The sequence below is a fragment of the Desmodus rotundus genome, unplaced genomic scaffold (genome assembly GCF_022682495.2).
Source record: "Desmodus rotundus isolate HL8 unplaced genomic scaffold, HLdesRot8A.1 manual_scaffold_156, whole genome shotgun sequence".
NCBI lineage: Eukaryota > Metazoa > Chordata > Mammalia > Chiroptera > Phyllostomidae > Desmodus > Desmodus rotundus.
This window is the reverse complement of record NW_026527210.1, coordinates 86706-102607: the sequence shown is the minus strand read 5'-3', so window position 1 is coordinate 102607 and position 15902 is coordinate 86706. Positions and strand designations below refer to the sequence as shown.

The window sequence follows — 15902 nt, the reverse complement described above, 5'->3', positions numbered from 1 at the left end:
GGCAGTACTTCTACATCAATGAGGTCCGACTCCAGGAGGGAGTGAGGGGAGTGAGGGACACCGTGTGTGATGCTGCTGGTTACTCTTGTGGCCATTGTGCTGATTCTTGGGTTGGATCGAATGGTCCTTAGGGATTTGGCTCAGTCTTCTGAGCTGATGGAGAAGGAACCCGGGGCCTCCAGGGTTTTGAGGGGCTGCTGCAGTCCCCATCTGAGTCGCTGATTTCATCCCACAGATGTTGCCTGAGCACCTACTGTGTGTCAGCAAAAGGCAAGATGGGCAAGGTCCAGGCGCATGGGAGCTTGTGTTCTAGTCAGTGAGACTCTGCACAAGTAAATTCTCATCTTCCCAGAGTCAGCAGGATAAGATGGAGTCATGTGGGGGACTTAACCCATGGTCTGGCAAAGCACCCCAGGCAGCTGGCACAGCAAGTGCAAAGGCATGGAGGCAGGAGTGAACCTAGAGTGTCCACTGAGTGGAAAGAAACAAGGGTGGCCCAGAGTGTTGGAATTGAGGGATGTGGTGCAGACACTGCAAGACCTTATAGGGGGCAGAGTTTTCTAAGAATGGAGGTTTTTAAGAAAGGGAGTGTGATTCACCCCAGATGTCACGTGGAGAATGGATTAGAGGGGCAGGTTTGGCTGCCATGATGCCGGAGTGCTGCTTGGCTCAAGTTTCCCTGCCTAGGGAGTGGTTTCCCAGTAGGGAAAAGCTGGTGCCCTCAAATGCACAGGGAGCACTGTTCGTACCACCCCTGGCAAGCGGGGCCCCCGGCTCCTTTGCAAACAGTTCCAAGTTGCCTCCACAGGCCCCTTCTTTAACTCAGACATTCAGGAGTGGAACCAGTGTTCTTGGCTGGCCAGTCCCTGCCCCAAGGAAGCACTGCCCCCTTTGGTTGCCGCTGGGTCTGGCATGGTCCCAGTATGGGTAGAAAGGTGCTCAGCTACACTGGGTCTCTCCTTCATTCCCCCAGATGAACTCACCTCTTCAATGTCTGGTGTCAGGGAGGGGTTGGGCACACGGTGCCATTCTTCTCTGCCCCTGCCCCATACTGGCCCTGGGCTCAGGTCATGCCCTGCAGCCTGGACATAGGGCCCTCTCTGGATGAGCCCTTCCACTCAACTGACCTTTTGCCTTCAAACACAGTTACTTGCCTTGGGACCTGGCCACCTCTTGTCAGCTGTGGCTACCCCTCTGAGCCCTGACTGGCAGAGGGCCACAGTGGGGAAGAAAGCCTCTCTCTTTGGGTCCTTATTAACCCAAAACTCCTGTCAGCACACAATGGACCAAATGTGAGTTTCTGGTGGATCCCACCAACCCTTGTCTGCCCTCTGCCCACTCTCCCCTCACTCACCTCTGCTCAGGGCAGCCTTCCCTGTGCCACAGACCTTGACCTCATTGCATGGCTCTCCCAAGGCTGTGCCGGTGGCACCAATCCTGAGTGTCTTCACTAGCCTATCCATGCCTGTCATGGGTAGGCAAAAGGAGCTTGGGCCAGCTGGTGGGAGTGAGCAGCACCAGGACTCAGGAACCCCAGTGATATATTTCTCGATTTCTTTCTGCACAAACATGGGGTAAGTACCTGCGGCAGAAGGCAGGAGATTTTCTTTCGTGTACACTGGGTAAGAGATAAGGTGAGATCTGGGATCCTGGCTCTGTCACCAACTGCGGAGTGCCCTTAGGCAAGTCCTGCCCCTATGAGCCCAGGGTCCTCTTTGAGAAATTGGGGAGACCCCATTTTCTCCAACAGTACCTGGCATATGGTGCCTGGTGTGGAGGATACTTGCGGCTCTGGGCACAGAAGCTGCCAGCCCAGGACTTGTCCTAGCCGACTGGGTGTAGGGAGCCCCAGGGCTTCTCACTATCTACCCGGTCCAGGACTGAGCGTGGACCCGGATTGTGGGGCAGTTGGAGCTTCACCAGGTCCTTTTTTCGTGCTGTTACCGAGTCAGGCAGACCAGCAGCGATCAAGATTGGAGTGCTTAGCAGGTTGTGCCCTCCCATGGCAGGGCTCAGCTGAGCCCTCCTGGGGGAGGCAGGGGCGCCCACGTGCCCAAGGAGGTGCTGGGGGAAGGCAGGAGACTCGGTCCCGCCAAAGGCAATATGATTTGGGGGGATCCTGTTGCCCTCATTTGGACTGGCAGTCTGAACCCCAAGTCTCCCACCCTCTCCGCCCTGCAGGCTCCGCGGCAACAGGCCCTAAGCCATAAATCCTTTTGCCCTGAGGTAGAGCTCGGCTCTGCCAAACGGGAGAGGTGGGCGCGTTGCATCCTGGGCGTTGTGGTTTTTGAGTGCCACAGGCGGCTCGGAGTTTGCTGCTATTCAGTACGGGCTGGAGAGCACGCCCTTTGCTCCTCTTAACGTGTCTCGGTGGGCTCTCCCGATGCGCGTTAGCGATTGGCGGACGGAGCGAGGCTGCCCGTGGATTGGTCAGGTGAGGCGGGGGCGGGCCAGCGCCTCCACTTAAGGGGAGGTACTGTGGAACCGTGGGCAGTGCCAAGATGTCGGCCACGGTGCCGGAGCTGAAGCAGATTAGCCGGGTGGAGGCGATGCGCCTGGGGCCGGGCTGGAGCCACTCTTGCCATGCGATGCTGTACGCGGCCAACCCTGGGCAGCTTTTTGGCCGCATCCCCATGCGCTTCTCGGTGCTGGTGAGGACGCGGGCGGGCGGACGGTGGCCAGGGCGCTGCTCGTACCCGCGCCCGTGACCCGGCGCTCCCTTGCAGATGCAGATGCGCTTCGATGGGCTGCTGGGCTTCCCTGGGGGCTTCGTGGACCGGCGCTTCTGGTCACTGGAGGACGGACTGAACCGGGTGCTGGGCCTGGGCCTGGGCTGCCTGCGCCTCACCGAGGCCGACTACCTGAGCTCACACCTCACGGAGGGGCCTCACCGCGTCGTGGCACACCTGTATGCGCGGCAGCTAACACTGGAGCAGCTGCACGCTGTGGAGATTAGCGCGGTGCACTCCCGCGACCACGGCCTGGAGGTGGGGCCGCCGCCCGGGCCCCGTCCCCCACCCTGGGGTTTGGCTGTGGCCCCGCGACGATGGGTAACGCGCCCCCTTGAGGGTCTCCTGGCCAGGTCGGGTGGGTGTCACTGTCTCCGGCATCGGGGTTGGGAAGAGGGACCCGAGAGTGGAAGGCTGGGGCTCCCTCTGGGCTGTGTTCCATCCGCTTTGCTGCCTGCCATTGCCAATCCTGGGAGTGGGGAATGCGACTGATTGGGGGCATAGGATGGAGTGGGACCTGCTCTGGGTGGTGAGAAATTCAAGAGCTGAAGGACACTTGCAGGGCTGGGAATGGAGGAGGTTGAGTTCTCTCGGTGCAGTTGAAGACATGTGATTTGTGGGTGTTACGGTCTGGAAGGGCTGGGTGAGATAACTGGTGTGTTTGGGATTCATCCGTTGGAATGGGGGGCTTCCTGCCAGCAAACTTGGGGCTGCAACTAGAGGATGTAGAGTAGGAAATGCACGAGGTGGCCTTGAAACTTGCTTCCAGAGGAGAGGGCTGCACTGCTCCAAAGAAACTGGCGGGCTTCTGCTTCAGCAGACTCTGCCGTGGTCTTCCATTGTCTTTGGCACCCTGGCTTCCCTTCCCCTGGCCTACCTGCTCACACAGGTCCCTGCTACCAGGGCTGTACTATTGGTGTGGGGGCCTGGCCCCAACCCTAGTCTCCTTTTTCTACAGGTTCTGGGGCTTGTGCGAGTCCCACTGTATACCCAGAAGGACCGAGTCGGTGGCTTTCCTAACTTCCTGAGCAATGCCTTCATCGGCACAGCTAAGTACCAGCTCCTCTTCGCCCTCAAGGTGCTCAATATGATGCCCGAGGAGAAGCTGGCTGAGGCTGTCGCTGCAGCCACTGAGAAGCAGAAGAAAGCCCTGGAGAAGCTGCTCCCATCTTCTTCCTGAGGTTGTTCCTGTACCGTGTGTCTTCACCCTTCCCTGGCTCTATGCCCATGGGCTGAAACTGGGCCCTGAAATCCTGCAGGAGTGTGTCTTCTAGTGTGTTTCTGTGCGTGTTACCCTTGTTGACTGCATGGGGCAAGTGGGCATCTCATGGTCTCCACTGTCTCGAGCAGTGACAGGGCCAGCTGTGACCTCAGGTTGGTCAGTGGGTGGCCTGGGGGTGCTGGGTCTGGTTGTCTAGGCTCAGGACATTCTCACCCACCTTGAGGCTTAAACCTGCCTCTCCGAGAGTCTCTCGGGCTGGTGGTGGTGGCCCGGGTACCACCCGATTTCCCAAGTGGGTAGGTGCACACAAACAGAGCAGTGAGAAGTCAGTTCTCACTGAGGATGCCTTTCTCAGCTGACTCATTCCTTTGTACTGCCCTCTGTGCCAGCCCAGGGGCCTAAAGAGCCAGCTTGGGTAGGATGTAGTTAATTTTGACTGTTAGCTTTATGTGGTTAGATTTCCTTTTCTGTGTTGTATGAACTATGGGTGAGGCTTCAAAACCACTTTACCCCACTGGGACTTGGTCCCCAAAGACAGGATCGTAGGCCCAGCTGTAAATGGAGTTGTTGAAGGGGCAGTAAAGTGGCTCCTCTGCTGTTCTGTTCTTTGGTCTTGACTGCAGGCCCAAGGCCAGGTGCAGGACGATGTGTCCTTCCTTTCCCCACTACCTGGAGACTTAAGGACAAAGCCAGGTCCAAGAACACTGGGCACCATCAGAGTCAAGCTGCCACTGGCCTCCTACCTCGGGGTGGGGGACAGGGTGTTGCTGTCTACCTCCCTGCCTACGTGCGGAACTCTCAGCCATGGACCTCTCTGGGCTATGAACTTGGTCTGGGGCTTCTCTGCTGAGACTGTCCATAGAGGCTCCTTTTCTGATCCTGGTGGCTCTGGCTACACCTGGGTTGAGCCTGCTGTTCTTTACTGTGCTTTGAAAGCCCCCTTTTCTCCATTCCCAATATGGTCTGCAGGCAGCTCCTGGGGATGGTGTGGAAATACCCTCCGAGTGTGCAAAATGACAACAGCAGAGCCACCACAGGCAGGAAGGTCATCACTGGAGGTCTCCCATGGGCCTATGTCTGGCAAGACTCAGTAAAGCTACCAGACAATTTCCACAGTGCCTGCCCGGCCTGCTAAGGAAAATGGTGCTCCCAGCCCAGCCCGGGTATATCTGTTCTACCTTAGAGCCTTGATGAAGCAGCCACACTGTGGGCAAAGGCACTTCACTCTGTAAATAAAACACCTGTACCTTGCTCTTCTCTTATTTCCTGGGGCGTGGGGGCATGCTTGGCTCTGTAGGTAGCTTCTTTTGAATCATAGAGGTCTGAGCAATAGTGGCCTTCGCTGCAGGGATGATGAGCAGGAGGGGTCACCAAGTCAGCCCCACTAAGAGCACAGTGTTCTCTGTCCTGGCAGAGGAGGCCTAGGCCCCAGCAGGTCACTGGGGCTGGGGGCTTGGCACGACTTTCCCTGTGTTTTGCTGTCAGCTAGTACTGTATGAAGTGTGACCAGAACTGAGCCCCTCACCAGCTGATCTTAAATTTTATTTTCCAGCAAATGACATGCTGCCCAGGTGCCCCAGTCATCACCCATCAGGGCAAACCTGAGTGTGTGCCTGTGCTGCACGGGGACACGCTCTCTCCCCACGGTCCTGTCTGCTCGGGGCCTTACCACCACGTTCTGGACGAGGCCCTCATCTTGCCACCACGGGGGCCTTGCTGTCTGGCATGGGCCACAGCCCGGTCCCGCCTCTGCTAGCTGTTCCCGGGGGCCAGTCCTCTGGCCTCGGCTGGGGCCTGGGCTGCTGCAACTGCCTGCTCACTGCCCTCCTGTTTTCCGGGCACACAGCTTCAGGGTGGATCAGTCACCCAACGTCAGATTCTGAGAAGGGAAACAGAGGACTGAAGTGGGTGTTCGCTCATCTCTCAGTGGACCCTGCTATCCCAGATTGGATCCTAAGCTGGTCGACACTCACCGTCCCTCAAGCTAAGGCTCCCGCCAGTTCTCTTTCCCATTCAGCACCTGCAGCTTCTCCAGGCCCTGGGTCACTGAGCACAGCACTCGCCCTGAGGATGGGAACAGAGACTGCAAGTCTGGGCAGCAGTAGAAAAAGGGGTGCCCTGTGAGGGGGGGGCACTAGGAGTGGATAATAACCTGGAGGGTCAGTAGGTTGTAGCGGGGCTGCCCTAGGGGTCTGAGCTGACCAGGCTTTTCCTGTTACTGTGTCTGGTCCCTGGGTGGGGGTGAGGGTCATTGGCTGCCCTCCCAGAGACTCACCCATCTCGTGGACTCGATCCTCCAACGCTTGTGACAGCTCAGGGAGGCTCAGGGCTTGTAGGGAGGCCTGCCAGTCTTTGGAATCTGTGGGGCAGGGCTGGGTGAGCCTGTGGTTTGTGTGCACACAAGCCCTGCCTCTGCTGAGCCGCTGTGACCAGGAGATCCACACAACTGTCGGTGCCTGTGTGACCCCTTGTTACATCAAAATGTGTTCTGCTTGCTGACCAAAGCACTAACTGCTGGTCAGGGCCCAGCCCCAGGAATGAAACCCTCCCGTAAGGCTGTGCCCTGGGATCTGCCAGCCCAGCCCAGACTCCAACTGGAGGCTGGAGAAATCACTTGAGGTCTTGGACAGAACAGTCGGCCACAGCCTCCCACTGTCAGGAAGGACAGGAAGGAAATGGGCTGGGGAGGGCAGGGATGCCCTCACCCTGGAGTCTGGGACTATGTTTATAAGGGGTCTGGGAGTGTAAATGTAAGTGCTGAGACAAGTAGTAAAACCCAGCCTGAGGAGGCTGCCCAGTCCTGGGCCAGGACACTGCTCTCCTTACCAGCTGTGGGGAGGGCTGGGCCCAGGGTGGCCCCGAGAGGGAAATCGTCTCGCCTCACTCGGGTTGACAGCTCAGCCTGACAGGCTCTGCAGGACACAAGACCAAGTGCTGGTGAGGGGAGAGGCCTGGCAACTGCTTTCCATGGCCCTGGAGGGCAGGGGATGACAGACACCCCCACCTCCCTGAGTGAAAGGCAGAGCCCTGCCCTGTCCCTGCAGCCCACCTTCCTGGGCTTGGCAAGCAACCTAGGCACCTACCCACACTGACAAGCTCTCTGGGCAGAGAGCTTGCATAGAGTATGCGGATTTTCAGGGTCCTACTTCTTCTGCCTGGTCTACCCCGCAGGAACAACCCGAATGAAATAGGGGAAGGGGGACGGCAGAGAGTGACCTCAGGAAGCCCTGAAAGCAAGTCCTTGGTTGAAGAATCTGGAGGGAACTCAGGGCCAGCTCAGGGGCCTACTCACCGCAGCTGGTCTAGGATGAGAGCAGCGTCCCGAGCCAGGGCCCAGGTCTCCTGCAGCTGGGCAAAGACGTCCTTGCGGGTGCCATCCTGCTCTAGGAGGCAGCTCTCCACCACAGCCCGCAGCTCCTGCTCCTGGGACACCTGGCCCTTCATGGCCTCCACCTCCTCACAGCGCTGGAGAGGGAGAGGTGGGAGGTGGGGCTGGCAGGCAGGCAAGTAGGCCAAGGATGCAGGAGACACAAGGCCACCAGACACAAAGATCCACCCCATCCTCTGCCTCTGCCTGTCCCTCTCTCCTGGAATGAGACAGCCTGTCCCTACCTTGGAGTCTTTCCTGCTTTGGATCCCTTCCTGTGAGCCCTCTGGTATCCACACCACCCTCTTGTTCTCTGCCCTCACCCTATTTTTTCTCTCCTGTGTCCATCTGACCTCCTGCCTAATGTCCCATATCTTTCAGAGCCTTCTTCCTGTGGGTCTGCCTGCACATCCCCCCTTCAGGGTAGGAGCTGTAATGCTTTCAGCCTTCACCTAGGTATGTGTCTCCAGACACCTCTCTTGCCATTTCTGCACATCCCCTCCCCCGCTCTCCCCACCTACTTTGTGCAGCTGGATGGCAAGCTCCTGCATCTCAGCTTCCAGCCTGTCGGCATAGGCCAGCTCCAGGGCATCACTGGGGGGGCGGGCACTGCTGTGCCAGCGGGCAATCGCAGAAGTCATCTTCCTCTTGGGTCCAAACAGTCTGCAGGAGGAATGGAAAAAGGACTCAGATCAACATTTGCCATGTGCTGGAAGCTCCACAGACTATCCTTCCATCAAGAGAGTTCCCCTAGGAAAGATCCGAGCGTTGAAGAGGGAGAATGGCCCTGGAATCTTACAGCAGAGAACAGAAACAAAGGGTTGTAAGAAGTGGTGACCTCACAGGAGGCTGCTCCCCACCCCTCCCAACCCAATCTCTACCTGGTCCCCTTCCTAGCTGGGCTGCTGCTTTCACTAAACAGGGAACTCAGCTGGCCGGCTCTAGGCTATGGATGACCATCTGCCAACTCGGAAAGCTCTCAGAAGTGAGCAGGCAGTAAATATCCGGGTGCCCTGAACTCATCGCTGTCAGCTGGGCCAGCTTTGGAAGCCACAGGACCCAGGCCATCTGCATCTAGGCCAGGAACAGGGTAGGAACGGAGAGAGGACAGCTGACTACAGGAAGAAGCTAGACCGTTAGAGAAGGCACTTCTATCCAAAGTTGGAAAGCTACGACATCAGCTGGTCCCAGAATTTGGGCTGAACCGAGGGGCATGAAGCCACAGATGGCCCCTGTGGACTCACGTGACGCCAATTTCCTTTAGGTCGCTCTCAGTGAGGGTCAGGAAGATTCGAAGGTCCACATCCTGTTCCTCAAACAGCTGCAGGTACTTCAGACAGCCGATCTGTTCCAGTAGTGTGGCAAGGTCCTAGAGAGCAGAGAGGCCGTAACAGGTCAGAGGATGGGCATGGCACAAGGACATGGGGACAAAAAAAGGCACACGAAGCAACAAGGAGCCCATTGTTTTTTTGACAGCTGGATTATGTTATGTCTAGGTGTGGATCTGAGTTTAACTACTTAGAGCTCATTTAGCTTTTTGGATGTGCAGATTCATGATTTTTTATTAAATTTGGGAAGGTTTGGCTATTTTTAAGATATTTTTTCTGGACTTCTGGTAAGTATACCGGCATAGGCAGACATGGCTCACCTCTTCGCACAACCACATCAAAATTACAACTAAAATATAGAACAACCATCACTCAAAACCATCAGAAATCCATGTGAATGGAAGTCTGACAACTACAGAATTAAAGAAACAACATCCATCCAGAGTGGTAATAGGGGTAAAGACAAAGAATGGGCTGGTCCCACACCCAGGTTGGTGGATAAAAATTCGGGAGGGATATCTCAGGAGTGAGGAGTCCCAGCCCCGGCACCAGGCCACCCAGCCCAGGATTCCAGAGCCAGGAAGATAAGTCCCCATAACTTCTGGCTGCAAAAACCAGCAGGGACTGAGTTGGTAGAAAAAACTTCTGGACCCCCAAGCAGTTCCTCATAAAGAACCCACACATGGACTCGCCTAGTCAGACTCACTCCCTTTGAGCTCGTGCACCACACCAGGGTGGCAGCTTGAAAGGCACCACTGGCATACAGGGAGAAACTGGAGTGTCTGGCATCAAGGTGAGCAGAGGCCATTGTCCCTTTTCTAAGCACGACCGCAACAGAGAGAGCTGGTAAGTTAGACTCGTATCTGAAAGTCTACCAACCTGGCTAACAGTTTGACCTGCCTGGGAGATCCCCAGAAACTCTGCCCCACCCAATTTATGGGCCCACCCAAGCTTGTTTTCCATATATGAATGCTTGGTCTTGGCTTGTCCTGCACAACTTCCTAAATCCTCTCAAATAAGCAACAGCTGGCCACAGTGAGCCCCAGGCCCGGAACTAGCAACAACCAGCCTAGATTCACAGCTTGGCTTCTGGGATTCTCCAAGCCTAGCACAAGTAGCAGACATCTCAGATTGCTTTATAGCTCAGGCACTGTGTCCCAGGCAAAAAAAAAAAAAAAAACAACAACAGGTGGGGGGCTGACCTTGACCTGCACCACCTGGGAAAGCCCAGGGCCAGCACCCTCAGTGGACAGATACAGACCACATTGGAGCACCACCACCCTGCCCCTGCACAGCTGATCCTCCACAGAGGGTGGAGGTTGGTGGTCAGTGGTCACAGCCAATCTTGGCAGCTGACTGGCCTGGGTAAATCCTTCCCATGATCTGCCAACAGCAACCAAGGCTGAACTATAAGAGAAGGGTGTACTCAGCCCACATGAAGGGCACACCTCGAGTACCCAGCTTGGGTGATAGGGGAGGCTGTGCCACTGGACTCTACAGGACACCTACTACCTTAGGCCACACTACCAAGACAGGGAGTCAAAGCAGATCTACCTAATACATAGAAACAAACACAGGGAGGCTGTCAAAATGAGGAGACAAAGAAATATGGCCCAAATGAAAGAACACATCAAAACTAGAAAAAGAGCTAAATGAAATGGAGATAAGCAATGTATCAGATGCAGAGTTCAAAACACTGGTTATAAGGATGCTCAAGGAACTTAGTGAAGACCTCAACAGCATAAAAAAGATCCAGTCAGAAGCGAAGGATACACTAATTGAAATAAAGAACAACTTATAGGGAAACAACAGTAGAGTGGATGAAGCTGAGAATCAAATCAGAGATTTGGGACATAAGGAAGCAAACAACAAGCAATCAGAACAGCAAGAAAAAGACAAGAATCCAAAAAAATGAGGATAGTGTAAGGAGCCTCTGGGACAACTTCAAGGAACAACCACACATTGATGTTTTTCTCCCTCTCTCCCTACCTTTTCCTCTCTCTAAAACTAAATAAAATCTTTAAAATTTTTTTTCATATAAAAATGGTTTGATGATGATGAACTTTAGTTTTTTGTTGTGTGGGAAGTAGTTTTCTTGTGTACAGTGTTTCAACATTCACATCATAGAAGTGCCAGAAGGAAAAGAGAGAGAGAAAGAATTTGGAAACCTGTCTGAAGACATAATGAATGAAAACTTCCCTGATTTGGTGAAGGAAATAGACATACAAGTCCAAGAAGCACAGAGAGGCTCAAGCAAGATGAATCCAAAGACGCCCACTCCAAGATGCATTATAATTAAAATGCCAAAGGTTAAAGACAAAAAGCAAATCCTGAAAGCAGCAAGAGAAAAAAGTTACCTAAAGGGGAGTTCCCATAAGACTGTCAGTTGATTTCTCCAAAGAAACTGTGCAGGCCAGAAGAGATTGGCAAGAAACATTCAAAGTCATGAAAAGCAGGGACCTACAGCAAAGAGTGCTCTACCCAGCAAAGCTATCATTTAGAATCAAAGGACAGATAAGGAGCTTCCCACACAAGAAAAAACTAAAGTTCATCATCACCAAACCATTTTTATATGAAAAAAATTTTTAGAGATTTTTATTTAGTTTTAGAGAGAGGACAAGGTAGGGAGAGAGGGAGAAAAACATCAATGTGTGGTTGCCTCTTGAGCACCCCCTACTGGGGACCTGGCCTGCAATCCATGCATGTGCCCTGAATGGAAATCAACATAGTGACTGTTTAGTTCACAGGCCCGTGCTCAATCCACTGAGCCACACCAGCCATGGCTACATGAAATGTTATCGGGAATTATTTAAGAAAAAGAAGATGATCAAAACTGTGAACAAAAATACATAAAGATGACAAAAACACATATCTATCAACAATTTAACCTAAAAAACAAACTAAGCAAACAAGAACAGAGACAGAATCATGGATACGGAGAGTGTTTTGATGGTTGCCAGATGGGAAGGGGAGTGGGGGAATGGGTGAAGAGGTGAGGGGATTAAGTACAAATAGGTAGTTACAGAGCAGCCATGGGGAAGTGAAGTGCAGTACAGGAAATGGAGTAGCCAAGAATTTATACGCATGACCCATGGACATGAACCATGGTGTGGGGATTAGCCTGGGGGGTTGGGGGGATTGAGTGCTGAGTGGAGGGGCAAAGGGAAAAAAATCATGACAACCATAATAGCATAATCAATAAAATATAATTTTTTAAAAAAGACATTTTTTCTGCTTTCCACTCCCTCTTCTTCTGGAGCACCATGTGTTCATGTTGGCATGCTCGATGGTGCTGCACAGGTTTCTGTTTCTTCATTTCAATCTTATTTCTGATTCTCAAATTGGATAATCTCAATCGATCTGTCAGGTTTTCTGATCCTTCTGCATACTCAAATGTGCTCTTGAGCCCCTCTAGTGAAATTTGCATTTCAGTTTTTATGTAAACTTTTCAACTCCAGAATTTCTATTTGGTTCATTTTATTTCTATTGCTTTCTTGTTGTTCTCTATTTAGATGTGGTTTCCTTTAGCTCTTGGAACATATTTTTAAAAGCTTGTTTAAAGTCATTTTCTATGACGGGGTGATAAACACACAATACAATACACAGGTGATGTATTATAAAACTGTACACCTGAAACCTCTATAACTTTATTAACCAATGTCACCCAATACAGTCAATAAATAAATTTTAAAAATTGAAAAAAAAGTCTTTGTCTAATAAGCCCATTGTCTAGGCTTCCTCAAGGATAGCTTCTACTATTGCCTTTTCTATGAGCCACATTTTCTTGTTCTCTGCCTACCATTTTTTTTGTTGAAAACTGGATATTTTAATGTGGCAACTCTGGAGATCCAACTCCCCTCTCTCTGCAGGGGCTCTTGTCTGTATTCTTTCTGGTCTGTGGCCACTGAAGTCTTTACTAAGTTAGCTTAGTGGTCGGACAGAGATTTGTTTAAACACTGGAACCCATTTCCCAGTCTTGCCAAATAACTTTGTATGCTTGTTGGGCACATCTTCAACACTTAGCCAGCCAAACGACAACTCTGTCTTAACCTTTGCTTCCTGCTTGCTCAAAGCCTCAAGATCATCAGAGGTGTTCTCAGGTCTCTCCTGACCACACACACAGCCTTGAGCATGTATGTGGCCTCTTAGTCTCCCAGGAATGAGTCAGAGCTTCTCAAAGCTCCTGTGGACATTTCCTTCCCCAGTTTTTCCTTTTAAGCTTCACGGTTAATCTTTATACTTCAAATGTTATCCAACATCTGAAGATAGCTGCAAAGTTAAAACATTTCCCTGTGATTATTTTTGACACATTTCCTTCAAGGAGAAGGCTTTTGGTGTTGAGCACACAAGCTCTGAGTCAAGTCAAATACAGCCATATAAGCATGTCTTCCAGGGAACCATCAGACAGGTCCAGTAATGCGACTTCTTTGAGACTGAAACTTTGAAAGCACTCCAGCTCTGCTCTCCCCTGACCAGTGACTGTCACAGCTACCCTAGCATTTAAGCGCTCAAGAGGTGCAGCTGTTTGTGGAACCTGGGAGTACAGGCCCTGAAGATAGCTCCCAGGGATGGGGTGGGGGGGGTGGGGGTGGGGAGAGGGGACTGCAAGAAGTCAGCAAAATCATAGGCCTCTAGTGAACAGCAGAGCTGTGACTTGAACAAATAAATGGCAAGTATGTACCTCTCTGTCTTTCATCTTTGTACCATATATGCCCAAAAAGAGCAAGAGAACTCAATAAATGCACATGAGATAGCTGAGCTGCTACACCATACCTGTAATCCCTAAGAAACTGCTTAGTCAGAGTGACCCTTAATGAGGAAGGCAGAAACAGCAGTTTTTTTTCTTTTTTAAAAAAATACTATTTACTGATTGATTGCAGAGAGAGAGAAACATCCATTTTTGCTCTACTTATTTATGCATTCATTGGCTGATTCTGGGATGTGCCCTGACCGGGGATCAAACCTGCAACCGTGGTGTACTGCCATGATGCTCTAACCAACTGAGCTACCAGCCTAGGGCCAGCAGCGGCAATTTCATGAAGTGAAACTATGTGCCACTTTGTCTCTGCTTCACCTATGTCTTGTCACTGACTCCTGAAAGCAGTTCTATGAGATCGGTCCTGTTTTTTTCCTCCCCAGGCTCAGGGAGGCTGAGGCAAGTATGAAATGAGTATGGTAACAACCAAAGGCAGAGACGGAGCCCTCCTGTAGGAAGGGACAGACACAAACCCTGCAACTGACATCTCCAACCTTAGGAATCTCTCAGCCCAAAAAGCTTTACAGATCATTTAGGGAAAAGCCACCACCACTCTCTTTAGTCAACAGTGCCTAGCCCACATCGTAAGTACACAGTAAAGTACACAAATCACAAGCAGCACAATCTTTCTAACAGTGTAACCACAAGTTTCACAAATGGTCTTACCTGGGGTCCTGAGTAGGGAAAGCTCTCAGCCTGAGGGATAGGTCCTGGCGAACGGGCTGCCCCGGAAGTCCCTGTGCTAGGAGGCCACTGGTTGTCACTGTTGCTGTGGCGATTCTTGGTCTTCATATAACTTTTCGTTTGTTTGCGAACCGAGCTTTTATGTGCGTTATCTGAATCCTACGGCAAGAGGTGTGTGTTTAAAGTTAACACGGAAAGACTAATCATCAGGGAAATGCAAATTAAAACCACAGTGAGGTATCATGTCACACCTGTCAGAATGGCTATCATCAATAAACTAACAGCAAGTGTGTGTGAGGGTGTGGAGAAAAGGGAACCCTTGTGTCCTGTTGCGGACACTGTAAACTGGTGCAGCCACCATGGAAAACAGTATGGAGATGCCTAAAAAAATGAAAAATAGCACTGCCATATGATCTAACAATTACACATTCTGAGTATTATTTGAAAACAAAAACTAATTTGAAAAGATATATGCACCCATTGTCACTGCAGCATTACTAGTAAATAGCCGGTATATGGAAGCAACCTAGGTGTTCAACAGATAAATGGATAAAGAGGACATGGTGCATATATACAATGAAATATTATTCTTATTCAGCAATAAAAAAGATTGAAATCTCGCTAGATGCAACAACATGGATGGACCTAGAGGGTATTACTCCAAGTGAAATAAATCAGAGAAAGGCATACCATGTGATTTCACTTACATATGAATTCCAAAAAACAAAACAGAAACAAACCTACAGATACAGAGAACAAGCTGATGGTTACCAAAGGGGACATGGGTGGGGGGTGGGAATAATAACACGTAGAGGAAGAGTACATGAGCTTTGGGGTCAGCCAGAACTGGTTTTATATCCCAGCTCTGTTACTAATTAGTTGTGAAACCTTGGACAAATCCCTTACAAAAAAATAAAACCGAAAAACAAACATCCACAACAGAACTGCTCAAAAAATAAAGTAACACAGCCCTGGCCAGTGTGGCTCAGTTGGTTGGAGCACCGTCCTGAAAACTGAAAGGTTGCAGGTTTAATCCCTGGTCAAGGCACAAGTCTGGGTTGCAGATTTGATCACTGGTCAGGGGCGAGAATGGGAGGAAACCAATCAGTCTCTCTCTCTCTCTCTCTCTCCCCCCCCCCCTCCGAAACAAGAAATTGAAAAAGTCCTTGTGTGAGGACAAAAATGAACCAACACCAAAGGTCTCGCAGCTGGCATGGCTGCATCCAAACTGCTCTCTGCCCTCCATCTGTGCCACTCAGCTTCCACTCTCAGTCTGTGCCGACTTCCTTACAGAGTGGGTAAGGTTTGAAACTGCCCCCACCTGACACGTAGAGGCTACCACTGAGGTCACCTAAACCCATGTGGTTCTCTGGAGGGTGGCCCTGGATCCGGAGGGTGGTCCTAGCCAGCACAGACATGCATGTCCTTGTTACGAGACTTGCCCATCTCAAATGAACTGTTAACATCCCCCATGACACCAAGAAATGCGGGGGGGATGAGGGATAAGAAAGAAGGAGAAGCCTTACCTCATTGCTCTCCAAAGAGGCCTCACTGCTGACCCCTGGGGCTCTGGCCAGGCCCTCGCTGCTACTGCTGCTCCGCACAGCTCCGAGGTGGGCACAAAAGGTCTGCTCTTCTGACAATGGTGAAGACAAGGACAGCTGACTACAGGTCTCTTCACAGTGCCTCCCCAGAGCCTGAGCCGTTTCATTAACTCCTTAAGACAGTTTACTGTGTCCTGTTTCATGCTGACTGCCCGGCCTGCACCCTGCCCTCTACACAAATGGGCAGGGGTTTTTGTCTGTTCCGTTCACTG

General features: G+C 51.6%; 2 protein-coding genes across 15 annotated transcripts in view; one reads left to right on the top strand and one right to left on the bottom strand.

The window, feature by feature from the left end:
• Positions 1-54: 54 nt before the first annotated feature.
• NUDT16L1 (nudix hydrolase 16 like 1) lies at positions 55-10504 on the top strand. Of its 7 annotated transcripts, none has more exons than XM_045189849.3 (4): positions 2379-2651; positions 2727-3050; positions 3688-3910; positions 5504-10504. In XM_045189849.3, the coding sequence occupies exons 1-3, from the start codon at positions 2502-2504 to the stop codon at positions 3907-3909; spliced, it is 696 nt and encodes a 231-aa protein (XP_045045784.2). In that variant the 5' UTR covers positions 2379-2501; the 3' UTR covers position 3910; positions 5504-10504. The 7 variants fall into 7 exon arrangements, with proteins under 7 accessions (XP_045045785.2, XP_045045784.2, XP_045045783.2 ...); XM_045189848.3 differs by lacking the exon at positions 5504-10504 and adding an exon at positions 4921-5202; XM_045189850.2 differs by lacking the exon at positions 5504-10504 and having other exon boundaries at positions 55-2434; positions 3688-5202.
• The window catches only part of ANKS3 (ankyrin repeat and sterile alpha motif domain containing 3), a 32499-nt gene continuing 21999 nt past the window's right edge, over positions 5403-15902 (bottom strand). The window contains exons 9-17 of one of the 8 annotated variants that reach the window (XM_024553324.4): positions 15613-15722; positions 14069-14245; positions 8563-8687; positions 7840-7981; positions 7244-7416; positions 6778-6863; positions 6227-6310; positions 5925-6015; positions 5405-5850 (exon numbers count right to left, since the gene is read on the bottom strand). In XM_024553324.4, coding sequence (XP_024409092.2) covers positions 5936-6015; positions 6227-6310; positions 6778-6863; positions 7244-7416; positions 7840-7981; positions 8563-8687; positions 14069-14245; positions 15613-15722 — 977 coding nt within the window. In that variant the 3' untranslated portion in view covers positions 5405-5850; positions 5925-5935. Of the gene's footprint in view, positions 5851-5924; positions 6016-6120; positions 6311-6777; positions 6864-7243; positions 7417-7839; positions 7982-8562; positions 8688-14068; positions 14246-15612; positions 15723-15902 lie in introns of those variants that run through there. The other 7 variants (XM_071220451.1, XR_011650822.1, XM_045189838.3 and 4 more) reach the window with 7 other exon arrangements.